Here is a 26,160-nt window from a genome sequence, read left to right on the forward strand (position 1 = left end):
AGTGGTAGACTTAGAACCCAGGTCTCTCAAGTTCTACTCTGCTGCTTGAGCCGCGAGCCAACAGGACTAAGCTTTCATTCATACCAGAACCTTGCTAAGTCTGTCTGCTAGTGTGACTATTTAGACTGCAGTCAGCTAGATAAGAGCCATTGCATCATTAAACCAAAGTTGTAGTGCAATAGCTTTCGAGCCAAGCTATTCATATATTCACTTGAGGGGACTTTTTGTGTCCTGAAAGCTTGTGTATAATAATTATTAGCCCAGTGAAAGGTATCACACTGTCTACCTTTCTGATTTATTCATTTAGAATATTTAGACTCCTTGTTGATGGGATCTACACCAACCTTTTCTAGCCATCCTACAAAATATTTTAAAACAAATCCCTAGGAGAAGATGAAACAGAAGTTTGTTTAGAACTCTGTTCAACCAAAGCTTGGGTAAGTTGCGAGGACCTTGAAGTCAGCTAGAACATTTAAATAAGTCCATGTCTTTTCACTATAATTCTCAGTTTCAAGGAACAGCTCACCAAATCTTAATTTTTTTTGTCCTTGTGAACATATAGAAAAGAACAAGTGATTATTAATCCTTCATTTTTTGCCATGACAAGGGTAAACATTGACATCAACAGAGCTACACAGATTTATACTCCCTGACAATCTGGCAATCAGAGAAATGCTGTCAATATTTTAGTAAGGGGCTCCTATGTAATTTCCTCCCTCCCTTAGCCTGTTATAAACCTGGTGTCACAGACCTTTGAGCTCTCAGGTAGAGGAACAGAGAGAATCTCACATTTGTTTTCCCATTTGAACAAAACAGCTTTTTCACCCACACCCAAAGAAACAGGTAACACCACCTGGCAAAAATAAATGTATAGGAAGCAATAGCACTTTTGCTGGAAATGTTTATACTTTGTTCCTGAAAGACAGTGATAATGTAGTGTTCAACTTGTGTCATTGGGAGAAAGGGTTGAGGTTGAAGACCTTATAAGAGGCTCCAAGGTATTTTTTCCCCTCATTAAGTTGTTTTGAAAATGCCAGTCATTTTGGTGCAATCTGCTCCACTCCAAGGGAAACAAATTTGCTCTTCAGAAGCATTTTTATGAGCCGGAGGGATAAATCATCTCAGGCAGGGATAATTTAGCACTGTCCTGAGTGGTGCAAATTCCAGCAAAGGCAGGGAAATCATGCCAATCTTCCCTTCGATTTGGTTGCACCCTTTAACGAGGAGCTCCCTGCAGCCCCTTGCAGGACATCTGGGTGAGCGTTGTGGAGGGACTTCAGTGTTATGTTTCAAGCCTGATTTAGTTTTAGTTTGTGAAAAGCTTGCCCAAGACTGCTAAAAGAGGGTCTACCGGATGATATAAATGCAGGCTATTCTAGACAGCTGCCAATTGCAAAGGTGTTTGACATATTTAAAATAGACAAGGAGAAAGAGCAAGAGCCTTTGAAAAGTGTTTATTGAGAAAGTTCATATTGCACATAGCTCGAAGTGCTAGAGGCAAATTTCTTCTATTGTTACAAAAACCGTGAAGGTTACCGTATGCTAATTTCTCATATGCCTCATAAAACTCCTAATCATAGACATCCTGAGCCAAGAACTACTGTGTTATATAAAAAAAGTACCTTGCTTATAAAGGGAAAATGACTATGACGATATATAGTCTTATTTTAAACCAGATTCTAGCCACCTATTTAATATCTCACAGAGGGGATTTCATCCTGTCTAAGAGGCTGTGCTACTCCATGACATCATAAACAAAATGGTTCTAGAGTTCAGCCTAGCTCTGACATTTTGGTTATAATGCCAATAAACAAGAAACCCCCCGTGGCATGTTGACTAAGTGTTTTCTTCAGCAAAGCCATGTCCTACTGCAGTATGCTTGCAGAGCTGCTGTGCTGTTTTTCACCCCTTACTAATTAAAATAAGGATTTCCAGTTTGGTTAAGTGTTTTGGGAGATGGTAAGGTACAGTAAATGACATATTTTTGCTTTACAGCTCAGTCTTCCTTTATTTTCTTTTTGCTGACGGCTGTGGCGCTCCTGTTGCTAGAGACAGGAACAAACACAAAGGAAATTTACTCAGATTGAAATGTTGTTTTTAGCGTGAGGGAGAGTGCTGGGTGCGTAATAGGGTTTTTGCAGAGCTGGTTGAGAAGGCTGTTGATGTGTAGCAGCCGTAGTAGTCACATTTGTTGAAATATCTAACCAGAAGGCCACACTGCTACTATGAGAGAACTGGGGTTTTCTGGTGTATTTCTGCTGCAGATACATAAAATAAAATAAATTAAGGGAGATATCCTATCTCCTAGAACTGACTGGTCATTGAGTCCAGTCCCCTGCCTTCACTAGTAGGACCAAGTACTGATTCTGCCCCAGATCCCTAAGTGGCCCCCTTGAGGATTAAACTCACAACCCTGGGTTTAGCAGGCCAATGCTCAAATCACTGAGCTATCCCTCCCCTCATCTTCATTAGATGTCAGATCATTGATCACCTCTAGTTCAAAATCATACACTGGGCTAACTAACGATTGGGGTCATTTCAGGAGTTTGCCAGCATCCTGAGTGGGTAAGAAAAGGCCATCTAAGTGAACACAGCACTTTGCTCCCAGTTACTGGTTTCTGTGCTGCAAACTACCACCTCCAGGAGGAATTCGGTTGTGACTGAAGTAATGGCTGAGTGGCGCTCTGGGAATACAAGGGCTGAGGTATCAGTCACTGATAGTCTTTTCTCCATGAGAAGAGCGAGCACAGTGAGCAGTTTTCGACAGCTGTAATTTCTACTGTGTGAAGCAGACGTAGCCTTCCTCTACACTACCAGCTTATGTCGGTAAAACTACATCACTCCGGGGTATGGAAAATCCACACCCTCAGCAACACAGTTATAGCAACCTAACCCCCAGTGTAGACGGTGCTATGTTGACTGGAGGGCTTCTCTACCTCTTGGGCAGGTGGATTAACTGTGGCGATGGGAAAAGCTCTCCCATCAGTGTAGGTAGTGCCTTCACTAAGTGCTACAGCGGCACAGCTGCAGCGCTGTAAGTGTAGACAAGCCCTTAGAGGGCATCTGCATTTGAGCTGGAGGGTGTAATTTCCAGCTCCAGTAGACGTACCCGCGCTAGCTCTCATCAAACTAGTGCCTAAAAACAGAAGTGGAGATGTGGCAGCATAAGTGGTGGGAGGGCCTAGATCCCCTGAATACAGTCCCATCCAAGACCCTGGGCTCGTATTCGGGGAGGTTAGCCCCTGCCACTGCTCGCACTACCCATGGCCACATTCTAGTGCATTTGTTGAATCAGAGCTAGCTTGGGTATGTCTCCTTGAGCTGGAAATTATACCTCCAGCTCGGATCTAGACATATCTTTAGTGCTTGGTAAGGTGCTTCTGCCTGACCACAGAGTGCGTAAATTGATGACCATGGGAGTCTGAAGAATCAGTCCCTTGGAACTTGCCAAATACCTAGTCAGACCTCTACAGAAGAAGTAATTTCCTCTCACTCAGCAACTGTAGAGTAAGCTGGCCAGGGGAATGCAGCAGCTAGTTCATATTCAGAGGAAGGAAATAAAAAGCAGGAGAGTAAATGGGAGAGAGACTTGGAGACACAGAAACATATTGTCAGAGTACAGCCTAAAGGCAGATCTGTGGGCTCCTCTGAGCTCTCCTGGAAAACAAATCTCAGACTGATAAGACTTTTATTTACACAAATTATACAGCAGCTACCAAAGAGGGACTGAAATCCTCTTCGGAACTCCTGGAGACTGACTCCAACCCCTAATCTGAGACTCCCAATGTGCACTGCTTACGCACAATGAATGTGGGCTCATCACTTTGCCGTAGCTGTGTATTCGCTTGTGTCACTAACGGTACAGAGCCACTTGTAACAATGAGCCCAATCCTGGAACAAAGCTCTAGCCTCCTACTGACTTTGGTGGGAATTTTGCCCACAAAGGACTGTATAAAGACTTCAGTTTTTGGGGCCTCGCTCTGAGCTAGAGGAACTTACATTCCTCCTAGCCATGAAAGCCAAGCAGCAATAACTCTGTGAATTAATGGGAAGTCTGGTGGATCTTACTCTCACCTCCTCAATAGGCAGGGGTATTGCCACTTATGGCAAGCAAGTACCTGTGCTTGCCGGCTGCTTACAGCTCCTGTGGGGAAACTCCAAATCTGCCCACCTGTCCAGCTGTGTGTTATAGTTGCAGCCTGGCACGGAGGGGTAGTTTGTCATGGGACAAGGAAGGGTTTACTGGGTCTGCACTTTCATGGATCACGTGTCCCAAGACCCAGGCATAGGGCTCCGTGTTTGTCACGGAGGTCACGGAAAGTCACGGATTCCGTGACTTTCCGCGACCTCCATGACTTGTGCGGCAGCCAGTGTGGCTGACCCCAGGGCTGCCCACGCAGCTGGCCCCGAGGACTGCCTGAGCAGTGGCTGGTGCGGCTGGTCCCGGAGACCAGTGTGCTTGATTTTAGGAAGTTAATATTATTAATTTGGATAATATGGGTTATAGGCTCGCCAATTAATCTGATCAGAAGATAGTAAGGTTCTTGTCCAAGAATCAGGCTACACAGAGTTTGCAAGGACTCTCGGGATGTATGACAGGGCACTTACACTGAGACAAATGTAGACTTAAAGACGTTTATTGAGATAAATGGAATAATAATTAAATAGTAATTAAATGGTAAAATAATTAGAGTTACAAATGCAGTAATGTTGTTTTAGAGATACATGTGATATAATATATGATAAAGCTTTTGATTAATATACTTACACCCTTCCTGGATAACCTGGTGGTGAGAGACAAAGGACCAGCCTCGCCTCTGGCATGCCAAGAGAGTTCAGGTCCAAGTTCCTCAATTCTTGAGTGGGAGGTGCAAAGCTTAGGAGAAGCTACAGAGCTAAGAGCTTTTGAAGCTAACTTAGAGTTTTATTAACTAACTGACTTAAACTTACAATTAAGAACTAACAGACTAATAGACTAGGGGTATGTCTTCACTACCCGCCGGATCGGCGGGTAGTAATCGATCTATTGGGGATCGATTTATCGCGTCTCCTCTAGACGCGATAAATCGATCCCCGAACGCGCTCCCCATTGACTCTGGAACTCCACCAGAGCAAGAGGCGGAAGCAGAGTCGACGGGGGAGCCGCGGCCGTCGATCCCGCGCCGTGAGGACGCGAGGTAAATCGATTTAAGATACGTCGACTTCAGCTACGCTAGTCTCGTAGCTGAAGTTGCCTATCTTAGATCGATCCCTCCCCAGTGTAGACCAGCCCTAATAAACAAAGGAGCCTTGAAACTCGAAACTTAGGAACCCATAAGCTTAGAAATTAGGAACCTTAGAAAAAAACGTTCTTGGCATGGTGGGTCACCTCTCTTACAGAGGTTGAGTACTTGAGCCCTCCTTCTATATTCAAACTTAGTTTCCTCACCCACAAAATGTCAGGGGACACTTACTCCATAGGCTGGACTGTTTGACATATACATACATATTAATGACATGAGCTCATTCTCACATTTGTTATTTCCGTCCTACCTAGTTATTTTGGTTCTTTCCTTGTGGTTTACCTGTTAAATTTAAAGAGGCTATGAACTTAGGAATCCCCCTATGCCACCCTGCTTCAAGCATCCTTTATCTATCTATGTTAAAGATCGCAGCCATAGATGGACCTTTCGCTTTAGCTCATCACCACCTATCTAGGTGAAAAGTCCCGAACATGTGCCTGCTAACTTTGCATCCTGGGTGAAAGGTCCCAGACATATGTCTGCTAACTTTGCCTTAGCTCAGCATACAGGATGTGGCCTGTAGGTCCCTTGCGTTACAGCCAAAATGCTTTAATATAAATCTATAAATCTGTGATAATAAAACAAATAATCAAACCCATCAGAAAATAAGATGTCCATAAGAAAAGATATACATAGGCAAGCAAGCAGGCTAGCCCTATAGGCCAGCAGTTCTCAACCGAGGGTCTGCGGACCCCTGTGGGTCTGCGAGCCCATTCAGGGCGGCTGCGGAGTCCCACAGCTGAAACCCGTTGTCCTGAGCTCCAGCGCTGAAGCTGGGAGCGGCGCGGGGCTGAAGTCGGCGTATCCCACCCACCCGCCCGGAAGCCGGGAGTGGTGCAGGGCTGAAGCTGGGAGCCCTGTTCCCCCCCCCCCCGCTGAAGCTGGGAACTGCACTGGGAGCACCCCGCCACCCGTACACAGCCCCTAGCCACTCCCTGCCTGCACACAGCCATTAGCTACCCCCCTCCCTGCACCTGAGCTCCCCCCCGCCCGCACATAGCCCCTAGCTACCCCCTCCCTGCACCCTGAGCTCCCCCCCGCCCGCACACAGCCCCTAGCTACCCCCTCCCTGCACCCTGACCTACCCCCTGCTTGCACACAGCCCCTAGCTACCCCCTCCCTGCACCCTGAGCTCCCCCCCGCCCGCACACAGCCCCTAGCTACCCCCTCCCTGCACCCTGAGCTCCCCCCCGCCCGCACACAGCCCCTAGCTACCCCCCTCCCTGCACCCTGAGCTCCCCCCCGCCCGCACACAGCCCCTAGCTACCCCTTCCCTGCACCCTGAGCTACCCCCTGCCTGCACACAGCCATTAGCTACCCCCCTCCCTGCACCCTGAGCTACCCCCCGCCCGCACACAGCCATTAGCTACCCCCCTCCCTGCACCCTGAGCTCCCCCCCCACCCACACACAGCCCCTAGCTACCCCCTCCCTGCACCCTGAGCTACCCCCTGCCTGCACACAGCCCCTAGCTACCCCCTCCCTGCACCAGGAGCTACCCCCCCGCCTGCACACAGCCATTAGCTACCCCCCTCCCTGCACCCTGAGCTCCCCCCCGCCCGCACACAGCCCCTAGCTACCCCCTGCCTCCACCCTGAGCGGTATTCAAACTTTTTGAACTGAGCCCTCCATTGAGTTATATTTTTTTGGTTGCATCCTCCTACAGCCCAGACAGGCTGGTTGGCCTCCTGAGTGAGTCGGGGGTGGAGGTGGTGTTCCCTCCCTGGACCCCATTGTGCAGAGTTGGCTCGAGCCCTGCCAGCTCTTGCCCCCCCCAAATAGAAGTAAAACTATGCCTATGCCCCGGCCCGGAGCCCCAAGTTCCCGCCCCCCACCCAGGTCTTGGCATTTTTATAGCATGTTGAGGGGGGCCTCAGCAAGAAAAAGGTTGAGACCTCCTGCTATAGGCTACATGGGGCTGCCAGAGGCCCCCGGCAGTAGTCCCCAGGAGCAGCTGCTGTCGGTGGCCCCCGCCAGCAGTCCCAGGGTGGCTGGAGCAGCCGCTGCTAAGCAGCCCCTGGCAGCAGGAGCTGCTGGTCCCGTCCCCCCTCAGCAGCACCCCCCCAGAGCACCCCCCAGCAGAGGTTCCTCCAGGGCACCCCCCCCACCAACGGCCCTCCACCCCCCCAAGATTTAGCTAGGGATGCTTATAGTATAAGTCATGGACGGGTCGTGGGCTGTGAATTTTTGTTTATTGTTCGTGACCTGTCCATGACTTTTACTAAAAATACCCGTGACTAAATTGTAGCCTTACCCATGCATAATGGGTGTGAGGGGTCTTAACTTCTACTCCAGGTGTTTACGCCATCTGCGTGCAGCACTGTGGCCTTCCTCTAGGTGGAGGGTTGATTTCTGTCTGCCCCATCTCCACTTGGTTCACCCCTGAAGACTAAAGAGGGAGCGAGGAGGGGTAAATTTCAGCCACTGTCCAAACAGCAGCAGGGAGCCATCTTCAGTGGTTGCAGTACAGGAAATATCACAACTGAAAGCAGCCTTCCTTTGAATACCACTTACTGATGTGTCAGACTGCACTGGCCCTAGGAGATACCCATGTGTAGTTTACACTGCATATTCCTCAGCTCATCCATCCCCCCGCCCCGACTGGGCATTGTGAAATGCAAGGTTCTTTCTCAGTTATTTTATGCTGCTTTATTTTTCCAGGCATTCCCAAATTTGTACGTGTGGGGATAACTGCACCACTTTTGCTGATAGTATCAGATATACTTTGTATACTGACTTAAATTTATTCCAGCTGTATGTATTTTTAAAGTAATTTGAAAGGTAAACACCATAACATGTGATACACAAGTCACATTTTGTTACCTCCTTGGCTAAAATGTTAGAATATTTAGAAGCGTCAACCTGTGAATACAAACTTTTGCTGATGAGGAAAGAATTAAGTATACAGGATTTTCTTTTGATGTTTCCCTGACATATGGTGCTTCTAACCCAGTGACAAATTAATTGACTAGATATAAAAGAGATGGACAGTGCTTAGCGAGGAAGGACAGGATATGCATTACAAGACAGCTGGTTCTGCCACTGCTGGATTATGGAGACAATACACATTGGACAGCTAATGAGTCTCTGTTGCATAAGATAGATTCTCTTTATAATAGAATTGCACGCTTTGTCTCTAAATGGGGTTATTATACACCCCGTTGCACAATGTTTGAAGAGCTTGGTTGGCCCTTGTAGTGGGTTAGGAGAGAAATAAATTGGAAAACAATTGCACATAAGACCTTCAATCCATCAACCGCTCCATATTTATCCAGATTACCAGTACACTTTCCCAAAATACAAATCTGTGATACATGCAGGGATGGAATGTTAATACAGAGCAGCGTGGTTTTCACAAGATCATTTTTTCATTTGCTGTTGCTTTTTAACTGTACAAAAAGCTTGAACCCAAAGTAACAAAAAATGGTAGAAGTCACTTTTAGAGACATAGTGAAACTCTGTGCAGCAGAATGAAAGTTCCATGTAATGCTTTGCATGTGCAAATTGTAGTTCATGGTACAGTGAGCTGCCTGATTACAGAGGAGTTGTTCTGTGAAAAAATCACAGCACTGCATAGATTCTAAGACCAGAAGGGCCCACTGTGATCGTCTAGTCTGCCTTCCTGTTTAGCACAGGCCAGAGGACTTCCCTAAATCAATTCCTCTCTGAACTACAGCATATCTTTTAGAAAAACTTCCAATCTTGATTAAAAAATTGCCATCAGTGGAGAATCCACCACAATCCTTGGTAAGTTGTTCCAGTAGTTACTTATGTTCCCTGTTAAAAATGTATGCCTTAGGCCTGGTCCACACTAACCCCCCACTTCGAACTAAGATACGCAACTTCAGCTACGTTAATAACGTAGCTGAAGTCGAAGTACCTTAGTTCGAACTTACCGCGGGTCCAGACGCGGCAGGCAGGCTCCCCCGTCGACTCCGCGTACTCCTTTCGCGGAGCAGGAGTACTGGCGTCGACGGCGAGCACTTCCGGGATCGATCCGGGATCGATTTATCGCGTCTAGACAAGACGCGATAAATCGATCCCAGAAGATCGATTGCTTACCGCTGGACCCGGAGGTAAGTATAGACGTACCCTTATTTTCAGTCTGAATTTCTCTAGTTTCAGCTTTCAGCGATTGGATCTTGTTAGATCTTTGTCTGTTAGACTGAAGAGACCACTATCAACTATTTGTTCCCCATGTATGTACTTACAGATTGTAATCGAGTCATCCCTTAATCTTTTCTTTGTTAAAATAAATGGATTGAGCTCCTTGAATTTATCACTATCAGGAATGTTTTCCAATCCTTGAATCATTCTTCTTTCTTTTCTCTTAACCCTCTACAATTTATCATCATATTTCTTGAACTGTGGGCACCAGAACTGGACACAGTATTCGAGTAGCATTTTCACCAGTGCCAAATACAGAAGTAATATAACCTCCTTACTTCTATTTGATATTTCCCTTTTTATACAACCAAGGACTGTGTTACTTCTTTTGGCCACAGCATCCCACTGGAAGTTCATGTTCAGCTGATTATCCACCATGCCCCCTAAACCTCTTTCAGAGTCACTGCTTCCCAGGATAGATTCCCCCATCCTGTAAGTGCGGCCTACATTTTGTGTTCCTAGATGTATAATTTTACATTTGGCCATATTACAATGCATATTGTTTGCTTGTGCCCATCTTACCAAGCAAACCAGATCACTCTGTATCAGTGACCTGTCCTCTTCATTATTTACCATTCCCCCAAACTTTGTCATCTGCAAACTTTATCAGTGATGATTTTGTATTTTCTGCCAGGCATTGATAAAAACTTATAAGGGGTGCCTCTGAATAAATTATCATAATTTAAGACCAGGATTTTCAAAAGCAACTTGTGATTTTGGATGCTTAACTAGAGACGCTTTAAAAGGTCCTGATTTTCCGAAAGTGCTGAAAACCAGGCCCCATGAAGATGTTCAGGTTGGGCATCCAAAAGTTGAGGGACCCCAAATCATGAGTCACTTTTGAAAATCTTGGCCCAGGTACCATACAAAGTTGAACGATGAATATATGTCATGCCCAGCAATTACACACTGTAGTGGGTCTCCTTTTTTCACACCCACAAAAGAATCCTGACTAAGGACAGCTCCACCTTCCATGAAGCAAGTAGGTGAAAAGGATGTTCATCAAAGCCAGTCTAAATGACCAAGCCTACCTACTTCCTACTCAGTCTTTTTGTCTTCTTCAACCTGGAAGTCTAGGTCCCTTTATAAAATCATCCAAAGCCCAAGATTTGGTGGTGATGGGGGACTTCAACTATCCGGATATATGTTGGGAAAATAACACAGCAGGGCACAGACTATCCAACAAATTCTTGGACTGCATTGCAGACAACTTTTTATTTCAGAAGGTTGAAAAAGCTACTGGGGGGAAGCTGTTCTAGACTTGATTTTAACAAATAGGGAGGAACTCGTTGAGAATTTGAAAGTAGAAGGAAGCTTGGGTGAAAGTGATCATGAAATCATAGAGTTTGCAATTCTAAGGAAGGGTAGAAGGGAGAAGAGCAAAATAGAGACAATGGATTTCAGGAAGGCAGATTTTGGTAAGCTCAGAGAGCTGATAGGTAAGGTCCCATGGGAATCAAGACTGAGGGGAAAAACAACTGAGGAGAGTTGGCAGTTTTTCAAAGGGACACTATTAAGGGCCCAAAAGCAAGCTATTCCGCTGGTTAGGAAGGATAGAAAATGTGGCAAAAGACCACCTTGGCTTAACCACGAGATCTTGCATGATCTAAAAAATAAAAAGGAGTCATATAAAAAATGGAAACTAGGACAGATTACAAAGGATGAATATAGGCAAACAACACAGGAATGCAGGGGCAAGATTAGAAAGGCAAAGGCACAAAATGAGCTCAAACTAGTTACGGGAATAAAGGGAAACAAGAAGACTTTTTATCAATACATTAGAAGCAAGAGGAAGACCAAAGACAGGGTAGGCCCACTGTTTAGTGAAGAGGGAGAAACAGTAACAGGAAACTTGGAAATGGCAGAGATGCTTAATGACTTCTTTGTTTCGGTCTTCACCGAGAAGTCTGAAGGAATGCCTAACATAGTGAATGCTAATGGGAAGGGGGTAGGTTTAGCAGATAAAATAAAAAAAAAACAAGTTAAAAATCACTTAGAAAAGTTAGATGCCTGCAAGTCACCAGGGCCTGATGAAATGCATCCTAGAATACTCAAGGAGCTAATAGAGGAGGTATCTGAGCCTCTAGCTATTATCTTTGGAAAATCATGGGAGACGGGAGAGATTCCAGAAGACTGGAAAAGGGCAAATATAGTGCCCATCTATAAAAAGGGAAATAAAAACAACCCAGGAAACTACAGACCAGTTAGTTTAACTTCTGTGCCAGGGAAGATAATGGAGCAAGTAATTAAGGAAATCATCTGCAAACACTTGGAAGGTGGTAAAGTGATAGGGAATAGCCAGCATGGATTTGTAAAGAACAAATCATGTCAAACCAATCTGATAGCTTTCTTCGATAGGATAACGAGTCTTGTGGATAAGGGAGAAGCTGTGGATGTGGTATACCTAGACTTTAGTAAGGCATTTGATACGGTCTCGCATGATATTCTTATCGATAAACTAGGCAAATACAATTTAGATGGGGCTACTATAAGGTGGGTGCATAACTGGCTGGATAACCATACTCAGAGAGTTGTTATTAATGGTTCCCAATCCTGCTGGAAAGGCATAATGAGTGGGGTTCCGCAGGGGTCTGTTTTGGGACCGGCTCTGTTCAATATCTTCATTAACAACTTAGATATTGGCATAGAAAGTACGCTTATTAAGTTTGCGGATGATACCAAACTGGGAGGGATTGCAACTGCTTTGGAGGACAGGGTCATAATTCAAAATGATCTGGACAAATTGGAGAAATGGTCTGAGGTAAACAGGATTAAGTTTAACAAAGACAAATGCAAAGTGCTCCACTTAGGAAGAAAAAATCAGTTTCACACATACAGAATGGGAAGAGACTGTCTAGGAAGGAGTACGGCAGAAAGGGATCTAGGGGTTATAGTGGACCACAAGCTAAATATGAGTCAATAGTGTGATGCTGTTGCAAAAAAAGCAAACATGATTCTGGGATGTATTAACAGGTGTGTTGTGAGCAAGCCAAGAGAAGTCATTCTTCTGCTCTACTCTGCTCTGGTTAGGCCTCAGCTGGAGTATTGCGTCCAGTTCTGGGCACCGCATTTCAAGAAAGATGTGGAGAAATTGGAAAGGGTCCAGAGAAGAGCAACAAGAATGATTAAAGGTCTTGAGAACATGACCTATGAAGGAAGGCTGAAAGAATTGGGTTTGTTTAGTTTGGAAAAGAGAAGACTGAGAGGGGACATGATAGCAGTTTTCAGGTATCTAAAAGGGTGTCATAAGGAGGAGGGAGAAAACTTGTTCACCTTAGCCTCTAAGGATAGAACAAGAAGCAATGGGCTTAAACTGCAGCAAGGGAGGTCTAGGTTGGACATTAGGAAAAAGTTCCTAACTGTCAGGGTGGTTAAACACTGGAATAAATTGCCTAGGGAGGTTGTGGAATCTCCATCTCTGGAGATATTTAAGAGTAGGTTAGATAAATGTCTATCAGGGATGGTCTAGACAGTATTTGGTCCTGCCATGCGGGCAGGGGACTGGACTCGATGACCTCTCGAGGTCCCTTCCAGTCTTAGAATCTATGAATCTATGAATTTACTCATTCTTTGTCTTCTCGTTCTGTTTCTGTTCAAACATGCTTCTTTTCCCCTTCCAGCTCTCCTGGGAGCAGAGAAGGATAAGATAGAAGATGGGTTTTTTAAATTAAAAAGTGAGTAAAAAGGATAAAAAACACAGAGAGAGATACAGTAAATGAGCCCCAAATATGAAACGACTTGTTGGTAAATGAGGGCACCAGGCCTACTGCAGGCAGCCTTCCTAATGCTTGCTCCCTTGTGCTTGGACTCTAGACTTGACCAGGCTCAGCATCTTCTACAAAAAATGTCCAGAAGTTCACTGGCCCCACAGTCTCCTAATCTGCCTCATGGAGTCCCAATATAACACTACAGCTTCTTCTATCTGTCAGGCTCCAGACTCACCGTGTGATGTCATGATATCCAGGGCCCTGTTTTTTTTTACCAGACCAACCCTCTTTCTACTCTTCCTATTTACTTTCCATCCATGTTTTTTAGCCTTTCAGGTGTTCTGAGGATTAGCTGAGTTCAGTATCTCCTGAATTCCTCTCCTTTCTGGACCCTATCAGCACGCTAGTGCTCCCTCTCCAGATCAGATAAGCAACTGGGAATGTTCTGTCCATGCTCTCTTTTCCTTTGCTCTTTGTGTCAGGATTGCATCATTCATTGGCCCTACCCTAACTTTCATTGGCCCTTGTCTTCCTCAACAACTGCTAAAGAAGATCCCTACTTCCTTCTGCCAACTTTCTCCAGTACAATTGACCTTCTAACCAGAAAATCCATACTCCTACTGAGTTCTTCCCTAAGCACTTTAGAGTTGAGGAAGAACAGGAAACCTTGGAGGAAGGGGTAGATCTGGACACGCGCACACACAGATTATGAACCAGACAGAGGTCCCTCCTTTACCACAGGAATGGAAATCCCTCATAACTATGTCACTGGGTGTAGAAGATACCAGTGTGACGTTGCACTCTATATGATTTTATGAAAATATGCTAATGAGTGTGAATATAAGGTAACTGGAATATGTTTCATGCAAAAGGTCTCTTGTAAGGTATCATTACAAAGCTTATAATCTACTAAGCGTGGTCATCCTATTTGTATGAATGTACCACTCTTGTATCTGAAACTAGAAATATGAAATATAACTCTGATGTCCTATTGTAATTATGGAAAGTGTGGGCCATTAATGGTGGGTTTGGAATCTTGATGGCTCCCATCAACTAGCACAATTGACTGTAGATGGCTCTGTTTACTTGAAAGTGTTCCTGTATATGTGTGTGCTGGCAAATGGGTAATGAAGTCTTACAGTGACATGTGATCATGTCACCTGAACTGGAATCCATCTTTAACCTTTTCCATTTAGAAGGAGGTGTGGGAACCCAGAGAGGGACAAAGGATTCCTGCCTTGTGCAAAAGATATATAAGGGGGTGGAATAGAACAAAGGGGGCTGCAGTCATGAGAAATCCCCTAGCTACCACTTGAGCTGGAACAAGGACTGTACCAGGGGAAAGGATTGGGCCCAGACTAGGAAGGCATCCAGTCTGTGAAAAAAGCCTATTGAAACATCGCTGAGGGTGAGATTTACCTGTATTCAGTTTTCTTACTGTATTAGGCTTAGACTTGCGTATTTTATTTTATTTTGCTTGGTAATTCACTTTGTTCTGTCTGTTATTACTTGGAACCACTTAAATCCTACTTTTTGTATTCAATAAAATCACTTTTTACTTATTAATTAACCCAGAGTATGTATTAATACCGGGGGGGGGGGGGCAAACAGCTGTGCATATCTCTCTATCAGTGTTATAGAGGGAGAACAATTTATGAGTTTACCCTGTATAAGCTTTATATAGGGTAAAATGGATTTATTTGGGGTTTGGACCCCATTGGGAGTTGAGTATCTGAGTGCTGGAGACAGGAGCACTTCTTAAGCAGTTTTCAGTTAAGCCTGCAGCTTGTGGGGGACGTGGTTCAGACTTGGATCTGTGTGTCTGGCTCAAACAAGGCAAGGCACTGAAGTCCCAAGCTGGCAGGGAAAACAGGCTCATAGGTAGTCTAGGCACATCAGGTGGCAGTCCCAAGAGAGTTTCTGTGACCCAACGTGTCACAACCAGTCTGAAGTAAAACAAGATGGTTGGCTTTGATGGACCTTCTTGGGACAATTCCTGCTCCTTTGTGCATTTCTGCTTTTTGGGGGAACGTGGCCATGTGGGAGAAGCATTATGAAGATACTGACACTCTTTCTTGTCCTGTGTCTAACAGGATCTTAGCTATGTCCAAGATGAATGTCTTGGTCCTGACAGTCACTTCCTGGATCACCTTCCCCACATGACACCTTAACTGCCTCTGACATTACCGATGGGCCAATCAATATGGCATTTTGTCACTGCTTGTCTTTCCTCTGTCCTTCATTTCCTTCCAAAGGCACTTCAAGGGTTCCAAGTAGGCTGTCAAGTGATTAAAAAAATTAATCGTGATTAATCACACAATTAAAAAAATTAATCGTGCGATTAATTGCGCTGTTAAACAATAATAGAATACCATTTATTTAAATGTTTTGGGATGTTTTCTACATTTTCAAATATATTGATTTCAATTACAACACAGAATACAAAATGTACAGTGCTCACTTTATATTTTTTTTTTATTACAAATATTTGCACTGTAAAAAAACAAAAGAAATAGTATTTTTCAATTCCCCCATTACAAGTACTGTAGTGCAATCGCTTTATCATGAAAGTTGAACTTACAAATGTAGAATTATGTACAAAAACCCCTGTTTTATTTTTGAATGCAATGTAAAACTTTAGAGCCTACAAGGCCACTCAGTCCTACTTCTTGTTCAGCCAATCGCTCAGACAAACAAGTTTGTTTACATTTGCAGGAGATAATGCTGCCCGCTTCTTGTTTACAATGTCACCTGAAAGTGAGAACAGGCATTCGCATGGCACTGTCATAGCCGGCGTCGCAAGATATTTACGTGCCAGATGAGCTAAAGATTCATATGTCCCTTCATGCTTCAACCACCATTCCAGGGGACATGCGTCCATGCTGATGACGGGTTCTGCTGTATAACAATCCAAAACAGTGCAGACCGACGCATGTTCATTTTCATCATCTGAGTCAGATGCCACCAGCAGAAGGTTGTTTTTCTTTTTTGGTGGTTTGGGTTCTGTAGTTTCCGCATCGGAGTGTTGCTCTTTTAAGACATTTGAAAGCATGCTCCACACCTCATCCCTCTCAGATTTTGGAAGGCACTTCAGATTCTTAAACCTTGGGTCAAGTGCTGTATCTATCCCTAGAAATCTCACATTGGTATCTTCTTTGTGTTTTGTCAAATCTGCAGTGAAAGTGTTCTTAAAATGAACAACATGTACTGGGTCATCATCCGAGACTGCTGTAACATGAAATATATGGCAGAATGCGGGTAAAACACAGCAGGAGGCATACAATTCTCTCCCAAGGAGTTCAGTCACAAAATTAATTAATGCATTATATTTTTAATGGGAGCCATCAGCATGGAAGTATGTCCTCTGGAATGGTGTCCAAAGCATGAAGGGGCATACGAATATTTAGCATATCTGGCACGTAAATACCTTGCAATGCCGGTTACAAAAGTCCCATGCGAACGCCTGTTCTCACTTTCAGGTGACATTGTAAATAAGAAGCGGGCAGCATTATCTTCTGCAAATGTAAACAAACTTGTTTGTCTTAGCGGTTGGCTGAATAAGAAGTAGGACTGAGTGGACTTTTAGGCTCTGAAGTTTTACACGGTTTTGGTTTTGAGTGCAGTTATGTAACCAAAAAAAATCTACATTTGTAAGTTGCACTTTCACGATAAAGAGACTGCACTACAATACTTGTATGAGGTGAATTGAAAAATACTATTTCTTTTATCATTTTTACAGTGCAAATATTTGTAATAAAAATAATAATATAAAGTGAGCACTGTACACTTTGTATTCTGTGTTGTAATTTAAGTTAATATATTTGAAAATGTAGAAAAACATCCAAAAATATTTAATAAATTTCAATTGGGAGTCTATTGTTTAACAGTGCGATTAAAACTACGATTAATCGCGATTATTTTTTTTTATTTAATGGCGTGAGTTAATTGCAATTAATTGATAGCCCCAATTCCCAGCCTTCATTTGATAAGCAGTATTGCTAACCTCAAGTGTTAAAATTGTGAGTCAGGCCCCCCCAAATCATCACGAGATTGGCTTAAAAATGATATTTTTTTAAAAAAGTTTTTTATTTGCGTTTTGTTTTTGAGCCTTTTAGATGTACACATTTTCCATCTTTTCTCTTCAACCACAAGGGCTAGAAACTTGTTTTTTAAATAATAGCTGAAATTCTCGTAATCACCTTACTGCAGGAGCAGGGCACCCAGAAAAACACCAAGTATTGAGAGAAGTGGCAACACTGGTAAAAGAACATTTCTACACTCACAGCATACAGAAGGGGGATCATTCTTTCTCATTATCTAACAAACTTAGATGCCTGCTATGTCTTTTTTCTAGGAGGATGATTATATTAAATAATAATAATTATCTCAGTCTGAGTGGTCGGGTTGCCATCTCTGAGGTACAAAGAAACAGGACATCCAGGATGATCCCATGCCCATAAAACTGAACAGCTGGTAGCGTGCACTGAGCACACTTACAAATTTCCCAGGACAGCCTCTTCAAAAAAGGGATGATCTTGGGAAAACCTGGACAGGTGGCCCCATCACTGAGAGTGGTGAAGCATTAGCCACATTGAAATGTGCAAAACCATGATATGGACTTCACCTAATACATGTATTAACTCAGGTAAAATAAATTAGACCTTAAACCATATTTGGAAGCAGCGTTTCAGCATTGAAAGCCACAAGTGGCCATGGAGCTCCTCTGGGAACTTATGGCTTGTTACATCCATGTACCGCATAGGTTCTGTTGTAATGTGTGGGAAGAGGAGACATATGACAAGGAAAAATTGTTCACTGGTAATTGTGTTTGTCATAGTCATCCCTAATTTTCCTTTCCTCCCACATCCCCTTGGGGGCTCTCTCAGTTAGTGGTGTGTGTTGTTTGGTTTTCTTATATATTTATTTGCTCTGCAGGATTCTATTTGGAGAAGAAAGTGGGTGGGCTGGTTCTTTTATATAGGCCGTGATTGACAGTTTTGTTGACTCCTTACTTCCAGGTGGGTGGAGCTATATCCCTTAATGTAATGTGATGGGGGTGGGAGAAGGGGACCACAATAAACACAATTACTGGTAAGTAATTTTCTCCTTGACTACATTTCTGGTGACTCTGTTTTATACTCTCTGTGCCAAAGCAGGTTTGCTGATGACAGTGTTTAAGAATATTTAATTCTTGGTATGAACTAGCTGGGTGTTTCTCTTAATGAGCTATCCCACTGCTATCACAACAACTTTAAATACCTTATGGCTAGCAAGGCAGAGACTGACACACAGGCAGATTTGTTTCTGCAAATAGCTGCTAGATTTACTTGCATCTTTCAGCTGCGTTGATATAAATACAGGTTGTCCTGTTGCTACTGTGGCGGCAAATAAGAGCACTTATGAACTGTTGTTGTTCTGCTTATCTTGTCTCTTAGGAAAAGGAAAAGCTGTATGTAGAGCTGAAGCACATCTTGGCCCGGCAGCCTGGGCCCGAAGCAGCAGAACAGTTGCAGCTCTACCGACACACCCTCCGAGAGAAGACCAAGCAACTGAAAGTAAGAGATGCCCTTCATGGGATTAATCAGAAAGGAAGTCCATCTGAAGGGCTGCTATGCTTGTAGGACTATATCAGTGCTTTGCACAGGGAAGTCTGTCTTCCCAAGGAGTCTTTTGGTGCCGAGAAACTGAGCCTCCATCTCTGGGAAGGGGGGGCAAGAAGTTAAAAATGTTTCACTGTCAGGGGTTTTTCAGAATACTGTAATTCTTCATAGTGCTTTCACTGCTTTTGTGCAGCATGGACAATAATACTGCAGTGCAGTAAGGTGGATAGCAAGTGAGAAAAGATAAGAAAGAATGTCAGGGAAAATGGAACAAACTCTTTAAAATAGGACACTTCCTAAACTATAGCAGCGTATCAAAAGACACCTTCGTTTTCCTGTGATGTTACTTGGCTATACAGTTATTTAGCAGTTCAGCCGTTTCCTCTCAGCTTTTTATGCATCCATATTCCACACTAAGCTGTGATGCCAAAGACCTTTTAACTGTGAGGAATGGGCATAGTTTTCTTCATTTGCGAGGCTTGTCTTGTCCTAAACAAATATTTCCGATGTTTGTCATAAAAGGTTAATTCAGCATTTCCCTACATTCTCCATGAAACACTAGCCTGATAGTCACAGATCTGCCCACCTCAGTGCCAAAAAGACATCAGGATGAAGAAAGGAGTTCAGAGGGGAATAGCAATAATGACAAAAGGCTGAAAATATTGATTTACTAGGAAAGATTAAAATAACTGGGTATGCTCAGCTTGATTAGTCAATAGATACAAGTCTAAGAGGACCCACTATATCGAGAGTCAAAGATGAAGAATTGCTATAAAATGTCACTACAAGCAAAGACTGGCCCATCAGTTGAGAAGCATCCTTTCTAAGAATCGTCTGAAACCTAACCATTTCCATTAGCCGTTGAGGGCAGATCAATAAGTAGATCCTCCATTTCATCCAAATAAATCTGTGAAAGAACACCTTGTATTTCAGTCCAGGAATAGCTTGCTGTGTAAATATTACTAACTCAACAGGTTTACTTGGACAAGATATAGGGCCTGTTTATTGGTCTGCCCTCAGTGGCTAATGGAAACAGTTACATTTCAGAAATTGACTTCTTTTTCATAGATTCATAGATTTTTAAGGCCAGAAGAGACCATTGGATCATCTAGTCTGACTTCCTGTCTAGCACAGGGCAGAGAATTTCATCCAGTTATCCCTGTATTGAGCTGAGTAACCTATGTCTCACTAAAGCTTATCTTCCAGAAAGGGATCCTGTCTTGATTTGAAGACTTGAACAGATGCAGAATCCACCACTTCCCTTGGTTTTGTTCCAATGGTGTTTTGGTTCTGAGGTGGACAGAACTGTACATGTTATTGTAGGTACATTGACGAGCACTTACATGACATTTCTCCAATCTACAATACAGTGTTGTGTAATGCCAGTGCTACCTGTTAACTGTGCTTTCTGTGTGAAAGTCCATAATAATATTCATAGCCTCTCTGCTGGGGAAAACAAATGGAGGTAGTTTTACTAATGTGTAAGCTTCCTAAGCATTCTGAGAATAGAATTTAGTAATATTATGTTTATTTGTTTCATTAAACAAAGAAGAAATGAAAGTGCAATTAGAATATTAATGTACAGCATATTACGTCTAAACACTCATCCACATAGACATTTTTAGATACTATAGATACATGAAGCTTAATTTCATTTTTTCTTAAATGAGTGAGATCTTCTAATAAGTGAGTCAAAAACATTTTCACACTCCTTTTAACATGCTAGTGGAAACTGTTCCTAAATCCTTGTTATTTCTCTCACAGTGCATTACGTGTACATTAGTCTCACGTCTTATTACAGGGCTGACAAGAGTAATCTATCTTAACCCCTTGTCGCTAGAAATCAGGATTTCCTGATTCTGAAGAGCTGCCTCATGGAAAACTTTTTGAAGGTGTGATAATGAGAAGCAATTCTACTTATATGTAATGTAGGGCTCTTCCCTTGTTCTTGACTATATGAAAGCAAGAGCCTTCTCCCCAAAAGAGAGCTCCTACAGCTCCTTTCCCTGTTGAAGTCATCATCTTCTATTTGCTGCATCGTAATCAACTCTACATCAACCATTGGGAAAATCCTCCAGGAGCAGATGGACCCTCAATAAACAAGAAGCCTGTTTTTATGTAAATCTTAGTTATCCGGAAGAAGAGAAAAGAAATGCAGAAAATGTAAAATAGAAGCAGGAATTTAGCAAAGATGAATGTGATTCAAAACTTTCCTTAGAGTTCTCATTGGTCTTTAATGCATTAAATTGCGGCTGCGTACATTTTTACTTCCTCACACAATATATTGTATTAGCAAACAGGCATACATGCTATTCTCCTGTGCAAGTCAACATATACTTATGAGCTGAGTGAAATCTGGTTATGGGTTGAGTAAAAACTTCACTGAGACTGATAGCTGTGAACTCACCCTTAGGTTTATTGGTTTCAGAGTGGTAGCCGTGTTAGTCTGTATCAGCAAAAAGAACGAGGGGTACTTGTGGCACCTTAGAGACTAACAAATTTATTTGAGCATAAGCTTTCGTGGGCTAAAACCCCACTTCATCGGATGCATGCAGTGGAAAATACAGTAGGAAGATATATATACACAGAGGACATGAAAAAATGGGTGTTGCCATACTAACTATAACCTTAATTGATTACTCTCGTTATAGTTAGTATGGCAACATCCATTTTTTCATGGCCTCTGTGTATATATATCTTCCTACTGTATTTTCCACTGCATGCATCCGATGAAGTGGGGTTTTAGCCCACGAAAGCTTATGCTCAAATAAATTTGTTAGTCTGTAAGGTGCCACAAGTACTCCTGTTCTTTTTCCTTAGGTTTATGTAACTGTAAGGCTAGAGCTGCCTTGTGGAAGAACCTGCGAGGCATCAGTGTCCCTGACATCCTCCTGAGGCTAATTCAAGACCTACATAATGACTCAGAGGCATGGGTGCATTGAGGGACCCACAGGTCTCACAGAATTCACACTAGATCTGGGGTGAAGTAGGGATATGTCCTGGCCGCAGCCCTGTTCTGCTGCACAATAGATTGCTTCCTTGAACATATCTCCACAAATATTGGTATAACTGTCAATTTAACTTCTTTTACCAACCTGGATTATACGGACGATGTTGTCCTCTTTGGTCAGGATGCAAACAATCTTAACGCTACACTAGAGAGCTTCCAGCATGAGGCACCTGCTCTTGGGCCAAGGATTTCTTGGGCAAAAGCAAAAATCCAGAGTGTCGGCACAAAAGTTGCAGTACAAGACATCTCTGCTTCTGGACAAACCCATGGAAGTAGTGGATAACTTCATCTACCTAGGCAGTAAACTGTCTTCAAAAAGACACAGCCCACCAGACATCCTAAGGAGAATTGGTTTAGCAGCCTCAGCCATAAAGGACCTGCATAGGGCCTGGAGCGAACAAAAGTTGAAACTATATACAAAAATATGGATTTATGAAGCCTGCACACTTCAGATTCTCTTAGATGGATCTGAAACATGGACGTTGCTTACACAAAACATCAGGAAGTTGGCGGTATTTCATATGCATTGTCAGCAATGACTACTGGGTATAAGATGGTTTGACTTTATCAGTAATAGGGATGTATCATTGAGTACTGGCCCAGAGAGGACTGAAGTCATCATTGGCCACTGCTGACTGGCCCTTTTTGGTCATGTTGCCCACCTTTGAGACAAAGTCCCTGCACATCAAACTCTGAAGATTGGCCTGAAGATGAGGCGGGGATGCTGCCTGGTCATGGACTGGTGGCGGCCACGTGGTCGCCTTTGTTTAACCTGGCTGCACCAGATCATTAATAACCCTGTGGAACTCTTAGATGCCTGGAATAAAGCTGTACAGAGTGCTCATGGACACTCGGCGCTATGGTCCTCTGCTGTCGAAGCGTACTGTGGTTGTTATTATTGTAAGGATTAGCCCCCACTTAAGACAAAAGGAGTATGTGAACCCAGCCACGGGCTTTTGCTGAGTGTTGTTTTGGGTAGGGGTGTGTCCGTGTATGTGTGTGTGAAGAACAATCAAACAACTGGGAGAGACTGGGGACAGAAAGTGAGCGAGGCAGAGGCAAAAAACAAGAAAGCCAAGCAGTAGCTGATGAGCACAGGGTGACCCTGGAAAAAATGAGAGAGAGAATGTTTGGGTCTGCGGACTAAGGAGGCTTGGGGTTATAAGTAAGGCAAATATTTGGTCACTGTTATTTTTAGTAAAAGTCACAGACAGGTCACGGGCAATAAATAAAAATTCATGGAGCCTGTGACCTGTCCGTGACTTACTAAAAATAACTGGGGACAGGGCTAAATAGGGGGAGGAATGGAGTCCGATGGGTGAGGGGGGGACTGACAGGCCAAGACCCCCAGCTCCAGCGGCCGCAGCAGGGGGCGCAGCCAAGAGGGGGGACATGGCCCAGGGATGCTGCGGGGCAGGGGCGCACAGCCCCCGATGCAGCTCCCACCACGGGGCTGGGGCGCGTGACGCCGGCTGCAGCTCCCGGCAGAAAATGCGGGGCTGGGGCACACAGCCAGGCTGCAGTCCCCCCACCCCTTGCAAACCACAGGGCAGGGGCTGCAGGGTCCTGATTCCAGCTCTCCAGTTTGCAGTTGTAAGCTGTTGCAGCAGGGCAACCTCCAGCCCCTGCTTTAGCTGCTGACAGCTAAAGGTGGAAGAAGTCACAGAGGTCCGGTAAAGTCACGGAATCCGTGACTGCTGTGACCTCCATGACTAAATCGTAGCCTTAGTTATAAGCTAAGAAACTGCTCCTATTGTTCTTGGTTCCTCCTGCATTTGGAGAAGCAGGACTTTATATGTTTCTTGTAAATAAACAAAGTTGCATCATAGAAAATACCTGACTCTCTCCAAACTTTGACTAGTCTCAATATTCTTCTTCCTGCAGCAGCAAAGTGCATTTGGCATGACCCTATTTCCAAATTAATTGATTTAAATGGGATCAGGATCATGCCAATCATTGTATTGCATGATGCCATATTGCTTATGTGGAGTTAATTATATTCTATAATACAGTGGGCCCTCTTGAACAAAAATGCAATATTAAAGTTCCTATTCGCTTTTGATGAGGCAGGTCTTGTAATGTCTGCATGAAACAGGTATTTATGAATGTCTTGAAAGGGTGCACAACAGAAGGACATTAATGCTAGTAGAAGAGGATGACTTTTCAACTGTCTAAAATCGTCCTTCAGTTAGAAACATTAATGACGTAATGGTACAGGCAGATGGCAGAAAGATTCCAGAGTAACATTTGTTCTACTCCCTGGAAATCTAGACCCCGGCCAGCTCTCTCCTGATTAGTAAAGATAGAAAGCACAACTCTAGCTGCAAGCATTGAAAGGCATTTTGAAATGTCCGGCTCACATTATATCCCTCAGCTCTCCCTCATTAAACTGGACAACTTTCATTTTAAGAGCCACAGTTTTCTCCAACCCCCCCAAATATGCCTTTGCCTTACTTTCACTGCTGTAAATTATTTACATCAGAAATGAATAATCAAGACACTGAAATGCTAGGAAAATATAACTTTTGGTAAAGAGGTGGATCCTATGCCATTTTAAAACTCCCTGCTTAATTATTTGTCTATGCTCCTTGTTTTGGGTCTTTGGTTCACATTTGGGTCCAGGAAGGTAGAGAACTACAGTAAATGTTGTTAGTGTCATTCAAAAGATGCTTGGTGAGGTACGCGGTGTAGCTTTAACTCTGTAAACTGCCTTCAGGTGGGCAGAGATTTTATCTGCTGGGGAGAAGGGAGTGTGTGACAGACCTAACCTGTGAAGCTGTGACGCTCACTTTTTGCTTTTGGTTGGTTAGGTTTTGTCTTCAGAACTGAACATGTATGAGTCACAGAGTCAAGAGTACAAGTATGAAATAGAGAGACTGGGCAATGAGCTCCTGAATGTGAAGAAGAAATACCTAACCCAGAAACGCAAGGAACAGCAGACCAAGTAAGGAATAATGTTAATTCTCGCGATCCGTCTCTCCAGCTAACCCTCATCCTTAGGCCCGGCACACCTCAGTTGCATCTGAGTGCCTTACAAAGATGTAAATGCAGAAAAGTTTGGGTACTCTGAGTTCTTCCCTCTTCTCCTCGAGCAGGTCTAGAAGTTTTGTAAAAAAATCTTTAAATGTTTTTCTTTCTCATGTTCCTCTTCCTCCCTTCCTTTTCTCCCATCTTCTCGTATGGCTTCCAACTTCCTCTTCCTTTCTCTGTCCTGTTCTTCCATTCTCTAGTCTCCTTTTTATGGCAACACTTATAGTATATTTGCTGCTTCAGGGATGGATGTTACTGTGTGAATGCTATTGCATTGGGATGGGATTCGTAATCATGGGTCAGGCATTAAGAAAGCACTGTCCCCCCACTAACACAACTGAACAATTCCATGGTTCACAAAGATCACCTGTCATAATTGTGGTGACTTCTGAGAGAGCCTAGGGCCATCCTACTGAGCTATCTGGAGATCACTGCAAGGCCTGTGAATTTGATCTGATATTGGGAAGGGAGCAAACTGTATTGCGTGGAGCATTGGGGTGATATGTTTGCTTTGGTCTGAATCTCTCAGCAGATGCAAAGCAGCATGTTACACCAGCTGGAGCTATTTTTAAGGCTGTCATATTAATTCCTATGTTACCCACACAATCTAGGGCACCCTACTTATACCCTACTGAGGGCTCAAGGCGTAACCCGGTCAATTTAGGCACCACCACCCTCTCCCTACTGAGGGCTTGGGGTGTAAGACACCTACTCTTTCCCACGGGGCCCCAGGAGAAACTTGGTCAATTTACGAACCTGCCCTCTCCCACGGGGCTCCGGGCTCTACAGATCTGTGTGACCTTTTCCCAGTGAACGAGCCTTACACAGCTGTGCTTTAAACATCTATTTAGTAGCAACACACACAGAATATGTATAACAAGCAAATCTCTTATGCTCACCCCTCCCAATACACAGAGAAATTTCTCCCGATGGCCAGTCAGGATCCACTCATCTGGGGGTTCCTGGCAGTGCCTCTGCATGTCACGGTCGTGCAGAGGGATCAGAGTTCCAGCAGCCTGATGTTGAACTGTGGTCCGGAAATGGTTCCCAAAGAGCATTGTTTTTCAATTTCATTATATAGTTAAAACGAGCTACCCCCTACAAACGTATCACATTATCCCACACTCCTAGATAACAAAAAATTGTAACCAATTACACACTGGCACCTGTGTGTCCTCCTTCCTGCCCAAGTTTTTTACATTTGTATCTTTCATGCCTAAATTGTAACTTAGTTGTCACCTCCTCTGTTTATGCAGTTGGTCAGCATAAAAACGCTGGTCAGAGCTTATTTTACCATTTATTGAGTCTCTTTCTGTATCCTCCCTAATTTCCCAGTGCCTGGGTGTCTCTACCTTACAACCTTGGT

At 43.7% G+C, this 26,160-nt stretch overlaps 1 protein-coding gene across 1 annotated transcript in view; it reads left to right on the forward strand.

Moving 5' to 3' along the window:
- CFAP58 (cilia and flagella associated protein 58) overlaps positions 1-26,160 on the forward strand; it is a 112,494-nt gene that overhangs the window by 78,983 nt on the left and 7,351 nt on the right. Inside the window, 2 exon segments of the mRNA XM_065407107.1 lie at positions 18,590-18,709; positions 24,575-24,708. Coding sequence (XP_065263179.1) covers positions 18,590-18,709; positions 24,575-24,708 — 254 coding nt within the window.

This window comes from Emys orbicularis, chromosome 7 (genome assembly GCF_028017835.1).
Source record: "Emys orbicularis isolate rEmyOrb1 chromosome 7, rEmyOrb1.hap1, whole genome shotgun sequence".
Taxonomy (NCBI): Eukaryota; Metazoa; Chordata; order Testudines; family Emydidae; genus Emys; species Emys orbicularis.